Raw genomic sequence first — 16,324 nt, 5'->3', positions numbered from 1 at the left:
CTCTTCATATGGGTGCATACTATTGATGTTTTAGAGAGTTAATGAGTTTTTACAATTTTTAATTATCTATACCCTGATTCTATTAGCTATGAAACAAGGTCAATCGGTGGTTTGACAGCTTATTTATCATGTAAGTTAGACGATACATGCATTAAAATATTCATATTAGCATATTACTAGATTAAGAGTTAAGATTATGTCATTAATTTTGTGTGATTATGTTTACATTGTACATGTTGGTAAATAACCTATAATACCCGAAGCGTATCCTGTTTTCATGTGAACGGAAGTTCCAGTTCCAACCGATATTGACAGTGTCGGATTAAGATGAATCAGGGGTTCTGGGGCACTTAAATAAATATGGGGGTGGGGCTGTTGTTCACTTATTTGTGTGATAGTCGAACACTGAGTTGATTTAATTCGTTTTAAATGATATAATATCATACAAGCGCAAATACAATTAAAATATTTCCAAATATAATATTAAGAAAGTAAAATTTATTTTTAGTTTAAAAAAAAATTACTCCGGCTATAATCAATAATATAAAATATAGTTTAGTTTTGAACAATTTGTGTTCCGACGTTTATATAATTTTATTAGTTGATTTAAAAAAATTTCTAATAGTAAGTGCAAAAGAACTGCACTACATGCAAAACAAAGCCGATAAGACAAACCTGGGGACAAGACATTGTACCTGGCGCCATTGCCACTATGCAACACTGATTCAGGATTACACTCAATCGTTGTAATCCTTATAAGTCGCGATTTTATCATTGTTCAATTTTGTATTGACTATAGCGTAACCTTGGTCGACTTCTCTTATCAATATCAGTTCAGTATCATTTGTATCTAGCCTATTTTAATCAAATTTGATAACATATAATCTTATAACGTTAGTTACCAATCAGACAATTGATATAGCCATTTCGTTTTTTGAATGCTCCAATAGTGCTGGTGAATAAGACAATGGCGCTCAAAGAAATAAGTTGCATTGTTCTGTTTTTGTCAATAAGTTCCCAGACATCATGTATCACCATTGACATAGTAACAGCACCAGCAGTACACAATATAAACAGTTCGATGTTTGTGGGCGTTACCATTGATTCGGGAGTTATTCGAGACAAGTGGAGAACAATGGATTTTTCGTAAGTTATACTTAAAGATACCATCTGATCATTAGCTGTAAGCCATATAATATTCAGACAACCGATACTAGTTAATTATTTTTCTCACATTATGCCTCTTGGAGACATAAATCATGAGATTTGCTGTGTGATATTAAATGTATATTGCGATATTCTCTCATATTCTTCGCGTCATGTTAATGCCAAGCCGCCATGAAAGGAAATGGATAGTATTTACAATAGTGTCAATTCGATACCTTCCGAGTGAATATTATTTAACAATGTCAAACTGGTCGATGTTGTTCCTAGACAGATGTCGCAGAACAGCAGGAACTCTCTATTAGTTCCCGCCTTAGTTACCTATATATGTAGGTGGTAGCATGGACAAGTTGATTAATGAATATCCATATGGATAGTATTTCCTAATTAATGCGATGATTCTGTTCTTATGTATAGTAATGACCGAAAAAGATTTACTAATATCCCTTATGCCTGGGATACACTATGCGAATTATATTCGCCTACAGTTCGGTCGAAGTATTCGGGCAACACAGTAGACACGCAAGGCGAATGCCGGTGCCGATTGGCGATAAATATTCTGGCGATAGATATTAAACATGTTTGATATTGGCGAATGGCGAATGTCGAAGGTCTAGACACACTAGATGAAATTCGCTTGCGAGGGGTTCGCTAGAATGATTCTCCTAGTGAATCCAGTGCATAAACATTGATAACATGCGCCAGCTCAAATATAGATATCCATACACGACAATAAGATTTACCGCAGGACCAGTTTGCTATATATATGATAATATCCCTTGGGGCATTCAATATTTTTAGGGGTTCCATCTCACTCGTTTTATGTACCGGATGTAGATATACGTTTCTCTTTAATAATATGTAAATAATATTTCTTACATATATATATCATTATTGTTATACTAAAGAACATACCAGATGTTGACACTAGCTAGTGGATTGGATCCGTGTTATTTACGTGTTGGTGGTACTGATGCTGATTTTCTTATCTTTAATGAAACACAGGGGCCCGCTCTTAAAGAACAGAGATTGGTAAACGACGATTTTTCTATGACAGGTAATGCTCAGGGGAGATGTTCTATATAAAATGTAGTGATCAAGACCGATTAATTCTCTGTGAAAGGCTACTGAATTCCATTAACCTAGAAGCACTATGGTCTTTTTTTAAGTGTATACAGGTGCGCTGGATCATAGGTCGTGCATTCAACCTCTGGATTGTTCGTGAACTGAAATGGGGTTGTCGTACAGTTGGTGTTGCGTTTAAAGGTGTTGCTTGATCCCACAGGAGTTTGTGTATAGGAGCACCTTGAATTGATATTATTAATTTTCGTCTTCTATTTTAACGTGCTTATTGTAATGGATTGCAAACAATGTTTTAGGTTATTATATTTACACAGATTTGTCCTCATTTGAGATGCAATTTGAAAGGGAAATGTTAAACATTTATTATCTTTATATTATTACACATATCTATGCTTAGTTCCATATGTATGGGCCAGGGACGTTGCAAGCTTTGTATACAACAAATATAAATATACTGGAAGAACTTGCGATTACGCTCAATTCGGCTTTTGTTTCATTTTAATATTGAGTCAAAGATTGACGTAGTTGCCGATTTGTGTATTGACATAAAATTTACAAGAAAAATACAAAAGGCATTGTCAATAATCTTTTTTAAGACAAAGATATACATTTTTCGATAGTCGCCGACAGCCAATGGTGTGTCAGATTTACGGACAAGCCTATTGTAAGTTGGGTATACAATAATCGATAGTTCTTTTTCAAAGCGACGGATTTGGGCCAGAAAAAAAATCAGGTGCTGTAGACTTTAAATAGTTTGGAAACTCTACTATTAAATACTGTGGAATCACCGCGCCTACGTGTCATGACAACTCTGTCTAAAGTAGCCATGACAGGCCCACGGGATGTTTTGGACAAAGCGTTCGTAAAAAGTAGACTGTACCTTTGAAATTGTACTACAAGGGTTGATAAATGCAAAATGCCCCCCCCCCCCAACCTACCAAAATTAAAAATATAACCATTACTGGGAATACGCCCCCAGGCGTGGCGTATATATGTAAAGTAGAGAAGACATCGACGTCCATTGAAGAGTATTAATGTTGTTTTAACATGACTTTAAAATGTCCCTGTATATGTGACTGTTTGAAATGTATTACTCTGTCAATCTTTGGATTTCAGTGGCCGATTGGGACACCCTCAATCAATTCGTCCAAGAAGTTGGATGGCAACTCATATTCGATTTTAATTCATTATTACGTAATGATGGTAAATGGGACCCAACCAACGCCATTGAATTATTAAAATATACAGTTCAAAAGGGATACAAACCCGCCGGGTATGAACTCAGTAATGGTAAGTACACGTTGTTGGCGTGATCTTTAACCAAAAGAATCTGAGTTAAGTGTCATTCAACTATTCGACTTTTCTCTAGAGGCGTATTATGGGATCAATAATAATGGAATAAGAATGCCTGGAAGATATACATTTTTTCAGAAAGACATTGAGAAATGGACGTTATGTACACAAACAAAAGAATATTTTTTAAAAGCTGGATGAAATTCTGAACATTAAGATTTATGCGAAAACAGGGTAAGAAATGGATTATCCCAATGGGTGGAGAATAATTAATAGCTTGGGCATTCGAATTTCAAATAAACACTAGTGCATGGGGATGGGTTACCTTTATCAGACAAATCCGGCGCAGGTAAATCCGACACTGGTGATGTCAGTTTCATTTATGCGCAATGCACGCGAAAACTTTTCTCTTAAAGGTTAACCCAGGGCTGCATTAAATTATTTCATATCTATTAAACATTGCGTTTGTCTTTTAAGAGAAAGAATAATTCAAGAATCCTAGTTCATTTCACAAAGCTCTATCAAATTATTGTTTCAGAACCCGACTTGTTTGTAACTATTAATACGTCTGTTACCCCTGCTAGTCTAGCTGCTGATGTAGGAACGTTACGTGGTGTTTTAACATCAATGACATCCACACCATTTCTTGTTTTTGGACCAGACACATCATCTGTATATTATCAGAACTATTTCGAAGAGTAAGTAACATGCTATTACAATATAAATATAACGTATGACTTATTGTTGCAGGGGGAAGTAATATAATGGCAAGGCAGAAACCTCCCTCTACCTAGGCCTAGTTTACTTCTTTACCAGCCCCAAAATTCTTTAGCAAACATTCTGTATCACAGTTTAGTTATCAGCTATGTGTTTAAGAGACCCAACGATAAAATAAGTTAACTGTATTGTGAAAAAGAAACCACATTTTTACTGGGATACCATTACTAGTTCTGTTGGGGATATTTTCGAAACATCGTGATATCTAGATGAACCACCAAAGCCTGCGATTCTTTGAATGCGATTAAATTGGTTTCTATGCTGTAAAAGTGTTATAGCACCAGCTTATATTCCAATAAATTTATTATAAAAGAAAACGTGCACATGGTATTAAGGCATATTTGTATTTAACTAAAATGCACAGTGCTCTAATTTACGATTTAATAGGTAATCTATTAAAATAAAAGAAACAAAAATCGTTTACCGTGTAATTATTATTAAAATGGGTATTTAATGTACACATGTGTACAAGTGACCTTGAATATTCCACCCATCCGAATACCGGATTTCGTATTCAGTTTCTCCAGAACACAAAAATTGTTAGAAACTAATAAAATATTTACCTTGCAAGCTGGAGGTGAGATAATAGGATATTAATAAAAAAAATAACTAACGTTATATCGTCTGAATATTTCATGATTAAATAGTACATAGTAATCAGATTTTATGTCTAGGAATTGCTAGGAACGAATGAAATGTTAGTAAATGAAATGAAATGAAATGGTGTTTAACGTCCTACTGTTCTGCTCCGAACTGGGCCAATGAAGACGGGCATACGCCATACAGTGTGCTATGAGGAAAATTTTGCCCGAACAGTGGCACTACGGCCTACTCTTATATCGAATTCCAACTGTCATGGGATCTTTTACGTGCACACCAATGTGTAAGCGGGACTTGGTTTTTCGTCCCACCCGACCGACTAGACAGCTGTCCTTGTCAGGCCCTCCGTCCTGCATCACTGACAAGGGAGAACCACACCGGAAAATCTGGATGAACGTTCTCTGCCAAGGCAGGGATCGAACACCTGAAAGCATTCACAGTGAGGGGTAATGGCGTTTAGTTGGCTTGACACATTTTTTACCTTTTGTTTAAATTTCACATTTATAACTGAACGACGTGTGTTATAAGATTGAACTTCTAGGGCCTAAGCTACCAACAATGGTCCACGCAAAGACTAGAAACCACATTATGATTTATTTCATACAATTAAAATCAATGTGTTGACCTATATTTGCTTAAACATACATTATGCAAGAGCTAAAACTGCCTATTGCAGGTCTTTCTTTAAGCATTAACTGTGATATAAATTATTAATTAGACATTAATTAACATGAAAAGACCATAATCAACTCTCGGTGTCATGGGGAGAGTCCGATTTTAAGTAGATTAGAACGGTTAGGTCATTTAATGATTTAATTTCAAAATGGAAAATTGAGACTTTATTTATCATCTTAACAACGGTAGGAATGATAATCGAGGCTACACTGTTTTTCTAACAGCGATAACTCAGCTAAGACTGAAGTAATTTGACTGAAATTGTCAACATATTCCATTTTTATTATCTATTATGTAACTGTTATAGCGAGAACTGTCAGCCCTTATCTAATCTTACATAATGGCCCTTTAATAATTGTTAGTGTCAGATATATATATTATGTCGTCGAGCAAACTTCTAATTGGTTTTGTTAAGCAGTAGAAAATCAATTGCTGCAGAATTATGAAACGATTTTCATTGTAACAATACCTTCAGGAAAAAGAAAGGCGAAATAATTTTGTGTACAATTGTTGTGCCCTGAAACACTTCTCTCAATCCCGGTTAAATATTAAATATATCAGATTTACAGTAAAATAGGTTATTGCTTGAATAACAGAATTCGTAATTTTGAAAGTGTGGTAATATATAAGCTCGATCAGATATATTGGTATTTATCTTCATTATTTCTCTTCAGCTTTTTAATAGCTGGTGGTGGTAAAAATGTTGATGTAGCCACATTTCACCAGTAAGTATTATCCTTATATTATACGCAATTACGAGAACTTTGTTATTTGTCTGGCAAGTCAATAAAAAAGTGGTAACTTTATAGTTTAAAGAAACCACACAATTAACGTTCCAGTTGTCCACGGGGGCTTTAACTGTTCATCAGGTGAATGCGATTGCCTCGACAACTAAGTCGAATATACCCATCTCTAACAGAAATAAGCCGGTTATTGTAATGCATAATTTGACTTATGTATAAACAGAGCTGTTTTGAAAATTGTAAATATATACTATATTTTGAGCACATCAGTCAGGCAATTATAACGATTGCTTCAAAATATTCCGTTGTATTTCTCATCGTATACAAAAAAATTCATTCGGTTGCCCGAATACTGTATAGTCTTAAACCAATAGCGATCAAAAAATCCAGCTAAATAGGACAATGCGGGTAAGTCTGACATATCACTAATAATATATATTATATTGCAGTTACTATCTGAACAGTGCTACAGCAACGGTTGACCAATTTTTAGATGTTAAGGTCTTTGATTCCTTGAAAAGCCCACTTGAAGAAGCGGTTGGTTACTGTCTTAAACATGCACCGGGTAAACAATGCTGGCTAGGCGAAACTTCAACTTCGTATGGTGGAGGAACCTTGGGGGTTTCTGACAGATTTGTTGCCGGATTTTTGTAAGACTTTGAATCTAATAATTAATTTCTTGTTTGAATTTGAAACCAAAACCGGAGTTTAAAATCGCGCATGGTATGTTTCTCGATGGCACAAATGATGCACGTAAAAGACTCTTCTTTTTATCTCACCTAAATTTACGTTACATGAACTTTGGTAAACTGCCATCTGCCTTTGTTAAATTGCAAATTAAGAAAACAGCACAATTTTGTTAGTTCGATCTGCAATTAAAAGCTGCCTTTTTACATCCATGCTTGGCGTCTTAACAAAGTTAAATTTGCACGATGGTAAACATATATACGGTTTCCTTGTCCGTAAGGTGATTTATATACATCCATCTATATGGTTGTCAACTTAATATATTTTTTGCTGAACTGGATCATAACGAAGATCCCTATTGAAATCCAGAATCGCGTTCAAATGTCTGAACATTTGTGAATGAGATTACAGGACAGACTTCTCAACAAAAACTCCATAGAATTTGTTGGGGCTAAGTAATAACCATATCGTTCAAATGATTTAGAAATTGGCCTGCGGGATTTATTGACAGCGATTTCCGTCTGAGCTGGCACGTACAATTTTCCTGGTGGTGGACCATCTATCTTTTCTTTTTTTCTACATTATGTTGTCAACTTCTTAATTCAAATGTATGTAAGTTATAATATTGTTTATGATAGATGGTTGGATAAATTAGGTCTGTCAGCTTTAATTGGTCTTCAAGGAGTAGTAAGACAGAGTTTCTATGGTGGTAATTATGGGTTAATAGATGTTAATCTTGATCCCAATCCCGTAAGCTTTTAATTTCATTTTATCTATATTTTCTTTGATTATGGTTTAATCTATTCTTATAAACGTTAACCACGCATGTTTGGTTACTTTTACTCAGCTGGGATTGTGGTAGTAGATTTTAATCTTATTGTTATGGGGCTATTCCATTTTCTATAGGATGAATGTCTATAGTATTCTTCAGAATTTTGGGGCCTGTAGGAAAATATGGCCCCAAATATTCTACAGTTTCTGTAGTGCAAATCCCATAATTGTTCCTACAGATTTATGCTAAAATTTCTAAAGGAAAAAATAAAGTATTCTATAGTTTTTTTATAGTGTTTTCTGTAGTACATTCTTCAGTTATCTTTTTGTCTTTAATCAAGTTTTGTGAACAGACTGCACAGTTGTCCTACTGTCATCAGTTTCTTGTTAATACTAACTTCTACGAAATTGTTTTCTATGTACATTGAATTAAAAAATTTAAAATTCAGCCAATGAACAAACAGTCTTCTCTTGGATTAACTTTAATCAGTCCGTTAGGTAACGGATAATAAAATTGACTTTCCAGCAACAGAAATTGAACGGAACGGTAACAAACGACACGTTAGCATGATAACGATCCGTTAATGGATCGTTAAAATAACTTAGTTTTGAGCAATCGGCCCAGGCCAATGTTTCGAGGCAAGCCGAAAACAAGGGCAATATACATAACCGTACGTCTAGATGTCATTTAAAGAGTTGTATATCTTTTGTCAATATTCATAATAACACAAATTTATGGATTTACTACTTCTTGGTTTATTACATGCAACGTTTCAATACTCTTACAGGTATCTTTATCAAGGATATTATCTTTTGTCAATGTTAAACGATGTTTAATGAATGATTTTTGGTTTTGAAAGAAATATACATGTATCAGCATCAGTAATGACGGAAAGACAATTGACTAAAATGAAAAATGAATCCATAAAGTAACCGAATTTGTTGAATGGGTATCAAGAAATAGTTAACATAACTTGTATCGTCTATTATGTATACTTTACAGGACTATTTTTTAACAGTTTTATATAAAAGATTGGTTGGTAGTCCAGTATTGAACGTAACACAAGATACAGATCCTAATGTGAGAGTTTATGCTCATTGTACCAACACCAACAGGTAACATATGAGGAATTGTGCTGATTTGTGTGAAAATATTGACGTTGAGTCGATGTTTTATAGAGACAACAACCCCGAATAAAAGTTAATATAACGCTTCAATCGATACAAAACCAAAGGTACTCTTCAAGAAGGTACTATCCAAAAACTAATAAAAAAAATCGTTTCACTAATGTTACTGAATACTAGGAAATAATTCATTTTAACACTGCGTCCAAAGAGGAATAATAAAAATTTAAGCGACAAAAGAAAAGGATTTTGTCGTATTGTATTTTTTCGATATAAGTTATAATCATTGAGCTGAACACATTTAACCAGTCTTAATTAAGACATTTGTCAACGAATTTATCAAAATTAACAATGGTCTACCTCGATTTTACGGGCATCACATCGGTTCGTTGGTCGTTAGGTCAGGTGGCTTGAAGACAAATGAAGCCATCTCAGCTAATTCTTTTTATATTATTCCAAGACGCATTATACTGAAGTTACAAGTCATTCAAAAATAGAGGGTTGCCGATTTCACAGACGTCATCGGGGACGTTTGGTCGATAAGCCAAATGACTTGACGAAATATGATGAGACCGCCTCGTCTTGTCTCATCTCAATTCTTTTTTAATCATTCGAAAACGCATTGTTCTGAAGTATCATGTCATTATATAGAAATAATAAATATGTTTTCCAGCTGCATTGTTATAAAAACGAGAGCGTTGCCGATTTCACGGACGTCAAATCGGCCATTTGGTCTTTGGTTGACATTAAGAAGAATATGAAACCATCTGATCTAAATCTTTTTTTATTATTCGAAGACGCATTATTCTGTAGTTATATGTCATTATGTATAAATTATAAATATGCCTTTTCAGCTCCATGGGTTATCAAAAAGGCAGTGTTACCGTATACTTAATGAATTTAGGGAGTGAAGCGGTAACTGTTAATATGAATGGAGGCAAGGGTCAATTATATATGTTAACTCCCGGTGATGAAAGTGGTCTTGTATCTAAGTAAGTAGGACATTAGGACTCTCAAAACTCAACTAATCTTTAAAGCGATAGTTGCATTTTTAAGTCACATGTTTAAAATATGTTAAAAATGAAATGAAATGGGCTTTAACGTCCTTCTGTTCTGCTCCGACTGGGCTAATGAAGACGGGCATACGCCTACAGTGTGCTATGAGGGAAATTTAGCCGCGCTACGGCCTACTCTTATATCGAGTTACAACTGCCAGGGGATCTTTAACGTCCACGCCACTGTGTACACGGGACCTCGGTTTTTCGTTCCATCCGAATGACTAGACAACTGTCCTGCATCACTGGCAAGGTGAAATCACGCTGTAAAACCCCGATGAACTTTCTTGGCCAACAACGGGAGCGAACCCGCGACCTCCAGGCTAGCGAGCCAGCGTTTTACCCACTTTGCCACAAAATATGTTAAATAAAGCCTGCTAACACATATATACACAGTCCTACCTTGTTTAAAAATAATTATAGTAAGCTTGTAGTTCCCTATTGACAATTGAGCAATTATATCGTTTTTAAGTTGAAACATCAACGCTGAGCTTTGCTAATTAAATTCCATTGAGCGTATAGAAAACAAGGGAGCTATTATTGCCGCTGTTATTATATTAATTCAATTGTGACAATGATTCCTAGGATTGTATAATAGTGATTTGACAACCTACTAAGCAATAAATATAGAAATAGTTATGTTTTGACTTTCTTAGAAAATATGCTACTATCGCTTTAATCTAATACATATCGGGAATGTTTTTTTTTAATGTCAGGTATGTAGGTTAGCAGATATTGCGTCATTATCTTTTCTTTTATCTTCAAGTGAATCAATTTTCGAAGCTCATTAATCGCGGCGGATCATTGCAGTAAGGCAATTTGGTGGAAATTTCAATGGTCGTTCGCAAATTGGACCTCGTTTTCAGTCCATTCAACTTGACTGGTTGTATCTCTTTCTAATCAAACCCTACATTTCAAAAACATATTAAAGAGGTCACGCGCAGAAAGTCGTAAAATTTAGTTACCTGCATTTTTCCATTCGTGGTCTTACTCTTTAGATATACTCTTTAGATAACAAATTACAGCTTCAAAAGAAATATAATTGCGAGTCGCCCTTTTTTAAAGATGAAAGAACTGAATGCATTGGCATAGAATACGCACTTCCTGAATTTCACTCTTCAGCACAAGGATAGCAATATTGCGCGGATAGTGCACTCTTCACAGAACACAGGATACTATTTGTCACAACGATAATAAAGTTGTGTATTCCTATTTCACACGGTCTGCCCATTGGATAAGTTCTCCCGGGGCCATGCAGGACGGAGGGCCTGACAAGGACAGCTGTCTAGTCGTTCGGATGGGACGTAAAACCGAGGTCCCTTGGCAGTTGGAATTCCATATAAGAGTAAGCCGTAGCGCCGCTGCCCGGGCAAAATTTCCCTCATAGCACACGGTATAGCGTATGCCCGTCTTCATTAGCACAGATTAGGAGCAGAATAGTAGCACGTTAAACCCCATTTCATTTCATTTCTCCCGGGGCCTTATTCATGAAAACTTGAACTAAGATATTTTAAGAATACCGATTGCTCATTGGTTCAGCACTAATACCATAGCACAACTTTTAATGAAAATACGAAATTCTTTAAATAGTGTAATTTGAGTTTTCTTGAATACAGCCCCTGTCCCAATAATTAAATGGTGTAAATCTCTTATATTTGTAGGTTTGTAAACCTCAATGGAAAAATACTGGTGTTACCTAACAAGGGGGAATTACCTTCCTTTAATCCTGTATATCATGAAGGACCATTAGAACTACAAGGATATACCATGGGATTTATAGTGTTCCCAGAAGCCGCCAAGAAAGAATGCTTAGTATGAAAGAAGAATTATATAATTAATTAAATATTTGTTTGTTGCGTTTATAATAATATTTTTAAAAAATGGTGGAAGCAGTATTCCCGGCAGTGTCGGTTAGACTATGGTGTTAGGTAATATTCTCAATCATATTTAGTTCGCCGTTTTAAAACCTAGTCCATCGCTTTATTGATAAATACTAAATTTGCTTTAGGAAATAAAATTCTTTAACCAATAATTTGACTTGTTATCGGAACCGCTGCTGCATCTTTTATGTCACATAGCATACTCCTCGCAGTGTTTCGTTTGATTAGAGCTAATCCCACTTAACAGTGCTGTAAAGGAAGCAAATTTCTGTTCCAAATTATGACTGGTCAATAGTCCGATTAACAACCAATAGCTAACTGCGTAACAATATCATTAGGCTTTAAACCGAGCTCCAAATTGGACCAAATATGTTTACATAACGTTACGTCATAACTCACGATTTTATTATGCCCAATTAACCAGTGCATAGCATTAGCAGAATATTGCAGAAAAACAAATAGCGTGACAAACGAGGTTATCATCACGGATACAATGTAAACAATACAATCTAAACAATACTTTCACTGTTTTTAATACCTTAAATCACTGTCCAAAGACCCCAAATTAAACGATGGGCTGTCATAGATTTGATTAAACGGCAAGAATAGACACACTCGCTCAAAACAGAAGCCAATCCAGCAATGGCCGGAGAGGGATTTCTCGGGCCATTGCTTCAGGAATATGGTCACATAGGGGCCTTCAAAGGTACGAATCGCCCTTAAAGAAAATGTGTTCGGAACAAATTATTACTGTGGCACTTTAATCGATACGCAGCTATTGTAATAACAATGACAAGTTTAACTACTACAGAGACTAAATTTATCCACATGTTCATGTGGAAAACCAAATTCGGCTTTCTTAAAACTGATCTCTCTAGGCGTCGACGGATTGGTATCCCCCAAAACAAATAGACAATACAATACTCAACAATTCCTTTGTTATTGTAAAAGGGAAGTAAATTGCCTCTCATCAACAATCTTCAGAATAATTGTCTATTTTTCCTTATGGAATTGCCACGTAAAACTGTCATATATCAATTCTCAGAGAAGAAAATGTTGATTTCCTTTGACTTCAAGGACGTCCAAGAATACCCTTTATCAAACGTCTGTTGACTTAACGTCATCTACTCAATAAATCCTGGGTTTGTATTACCTGATATTTAGTATAGGCACACACGCCACATGTGTCCTTTGACGTATGGGCTACTGTCAAATGCTCGGAATCGGCATTCTACGAGCATTTTTTTGTTGAAAATTTGTAATGAATAATGTACTTATAAGATTGAAGAAAATCCATACTGAAATTCAGTATCCAACATTATAACTTGGCGATCTGAATTTCGAATGTGTCTCGATCCAACTTGTTAGGTGGCTGCAAACAATAATCGTCCTTAATCTTGTTTGTGTACAAATTGGTATTGCACGTAAAAGAGCCCTTGTCAGTTGGAATAAACAAAATCAGCTAACACGAGAGATGGTCACAATACCGTTACAGACTATGCTAAGCGTGTTTAAGGTCCGCGTTCAATTTTCTGTATTTCCATGTGTACTGCAAATTTTGGGAATTGAAAGTTTCTCTTAAAAATGTGGAGACCGATCTTCTTTTCGTTGAATCTCTGTCTTTTCAAAACAACATTAACATACACACCATGTCTAAACAATTTCGTACAACAAGAGGAGTTGATTCTACACTCTTATCGAGGCAGTCATGAAATCTGTTTTGAACAACCCCTACTATAGGCTTGGATATATCATTAGATTTCAGTTGCTCAAAACACATCAGTAATATTTGTAAGAAAGCAAGCTCCACACTGGGTGCATTTGCAGGAACCTATATAACTGTCCGAGAGCCACTCGCAAAATTCTGTCAACGTTAGAATATCGAGCAATCATTTCGGACCTGTATTATCCAGGAGAGTTTGGCAAGATGGGACGCATTCAGACAAGAGCAACCCGCTTCATCATAACGGGATTAAAAATCTAGAGACACTGGATGTATAACCAGGGTGAAGCAGAACTCCCGTCTCTTTAAGAAAAAGCAAGGACTTTAAGGTTGGTGGGGGCTGGATCGAGCCATTTCTTTTCACCATCACCTCAATCCAACCCGGAACAAACGCCTTATTAACCCCACGAAAAAAATTTCTGGGTATAAGTGTACAAACATTGTTAATAATTATAAGTTAAACAGTCAAACAGAAATCCACAGCAACTCTTTTTCACTAGAACAGCCGTTGAGTGGAATCAACTCTCGACCGTCGATCAATCGCCAGCATTGGTTTATTCGACGTATTGATAGAGACAGACAGATTGACTGAGTATAACATCTGGTCGGTTACTAGCAGCGATTTTTAGCCGTGATAATTCTTAATTACGGCTGCAATTGATACACTATTCGAGGCTTTGAGCAAGTAAAATTAGGTTCAATTGCAAAATTGTCAACACATAACGCCTCGTGATTCTGGTTCCGCGGCCATTTTAAACTGAACAGAAATTTCGCATAGCAGGTTTAATCTTTATTTCAATGGGAATTGGTTTATTATATGTTAAGCTATGCACAGTACAGTTTAGGGTCAGTGTTGTTGGAAATTAATGGAGTTATAGGCCAGTAACTTTTTTGTGGTCAATTGACTACAAAACTTGCTCGAAGGAAGGCCTTAGGACGGTCCTCTATTGTGGCTGGAGCAAGACGGAAGACATTAAATTTGCATTAGACCTAATGTTAAGCCGTTTGCGAAACGTCTGCTTGAAAAATGCACCCCAGCCCTACAAGCCGGTTCTGTATACATGTACAATACGTTTCCGATACCTTGATTTATTGTGGGGGGTGGCCGAATGGTTAACACGTGCGGACTGTATCATAAGGTCTGTCATTGATTCAACTGGTGTGGTTTCGATTCCCCGGTTGTACGTGACAAGGAGTAGGGTCGCCTGTCCAACCTCGTGGGTTTTCTCCGGTTCCTCCCACTGCTAAAGACCCGTACGCGCAAGCGAATTATTAAAATAAAATTGAACCACATGTTAGTCCCGAAATGACCTAGTTTGTGTCGAGTAGACGTTAAACCCCATTTCTCTCTCACTTGATTTATTGTCTGCATAAAGTCTCGTATCTCTCGATAACAATTACAAGAGAGAGGGGGGGGGGGAGAGAGAGAGAGTTTAGTTTAACGTCCACTTAACACAAGCTACGTCATTTCGAGACTAGCAGAGGTTGGATGGCCGTATTTGGTTAGCAAGTGCACGCTGTATCATAAGGTCTGTCATTGAATCAACTGGCGTAATTTGGATTTCCCGGTTGTACGTGACAACGACTAGGGTCACCTGTCCAACCTCGAGGGTTTCCTTCGGGTCCTCCGGTTTGTGTCCAGCGGACATTACCACCCCTCCCCCCCACACACACCCACACACACACGTGTATGGCGCTATTGCGTGTCGCATGTGCAGCTCAGTGGTTCTGTTGGGGCGATAAGTTCTTCATCTGTGAACATACTTTCAAAGAATGTCAAATGTCCATGATTATTTATCATATCGCAACCTGCATTGTTTTTTGCATTTCAATACCCCCTACTTTCTTGAAGAGTATATATTACAAAAGGACATCCACGTGGCGGCATGCAATCAATACAAATTAATGTAAACTTCAGTTGGCCACTTCAATGAACTGATCGATATGAATATGTTTTGACTATGTTTTATGGTAAGGCAGGTTTTGATTATGACTATGATTTTATGATTAGGAAAATATATGTTGTTTATTCTGGCAGGTTGTCCCTTTACAATTGAACCGAATTTATTGTAGCTTAAAATGGAAATTCTCGATTCTAATTACATGTAGGTGATATGCCAATCAGTAAAACCCAAAATAAATTGTCCGGTTTTGTGTAGTCGATCGATGTTTAGATATTAACAAAACACTTCAAATCCGTATTTACGAAAATTGTCTTCGGTGCTAACGAGCTTAGGGACTATTTCAGAATAACACTCCTTCAAATTAGCGTTTCTTTTCGTATTGCTATTTTATAACAGTCTTATAAAAGCTGTGAGGAAATTGTTGGATTTGTGATTTTTAAAGAGACAAAATGGTCGAGGCTCGGTTTATAGCTTGTGGCTTGGAAGTTAGACTAACCGTAAACGATATGGCACATTTCGTTTGGCAATACAGGAATATCAGTTTATGGGCGCGCTCTCGTCCTACTATTTGGCAGAAATTGGACCATTATACAAATCAAATCGTCCATAGTCAAAGATCCATCCCATACTCTCACCCAATCACATACAACAAAATCTCATTTCATTCTAATGTCTTCAAATGCCCGACCCCCTTCCTCCCCCCACATAATTTATTTAAAGATACATTCCCACAAAAGTATTTATCGGGTGGATATTTCCAATTATTCCCAATACAAGTATGGCGATTTTGGTATATATGGGAAGTAGAGAAATTAAATCTTACAAAAAAATACTGGATTTCCTG

General features: G+C 36.2%; 1 protein-coding gene across 1 annotated transcript; it reads left to right on the top strand.

Annotated features, from left to right (window-relative positions):
- Window positions 1–2,078: 2,078 nt before the first annotated feature.
- LOC126818935 (heparanase) lies at window positions 2,079–11,925 on the top strand. Its single transcript, XM_050546635.1, has 9 exons — window positions 2,079–2,221; window positions 3,364–3,537; window positions 4,079–4,238; window positions 6,267–6,317; window positions 6,785–6,985; window positions 7,661–7,772; window positions 8,797–8,909; window positions 9,773–9,910; window positions 11,635–11,925. Exons 1-9 carry the CDS (start codon window positions 2,083–2,085, stop codon window positions 11,789–11,791), a joined length of 1,245 nt encoding a protein of 414 aa, XP_050402592.1. The 5' UTR covers window positions 2,079–2,082; the 3' UTR covers window positions 11,792–11,925.
- Window positions 11,926–16,324: the final 4,399 nt, after the last annotated feature.

This window comes from Patella vulgata, chromosome 4, assembly GCF_932274485.2.
Source record: "Patella vulgata chromosome 4, xgPatVulg1.2, whole genome shotgun sequence".
Taxonomy (NCBI): Eukaryota; Metazoa; Mollusca; class Gastropoda; family Patellidae; genus Patella; species Patella vulgata.
The sequence above is the reverse complement of the archived record's forward strand: the minus strand, read 5'-3'. Positions and strand labels throughout refer to the sequence as shown.

Bases quoted from the DNA above. Each gene is read 5' to 3' on its own strand.
- LOC126818935 (XM_050546635.1), top strand. From the start codon at position 2,083: ATGTTGACACTAGCTAGTGGATTGGATCCGTGTTATTTACGTGTTGGT. The intron at 6,318-6,784 runs GTAAGTATTATC...ATTATATTGCAG, and splicing joins GATGTAGCCACATTTCACCA to TTACTATCTGAACAGTGCTA. The intron at 9,911-11,634 runs GTAAGTAGGACA...TTATATTTGTAG, and splicing joins GAAAGTGGTCTTGTATCTAA to GTTTGTAAACCTCAATGGAA.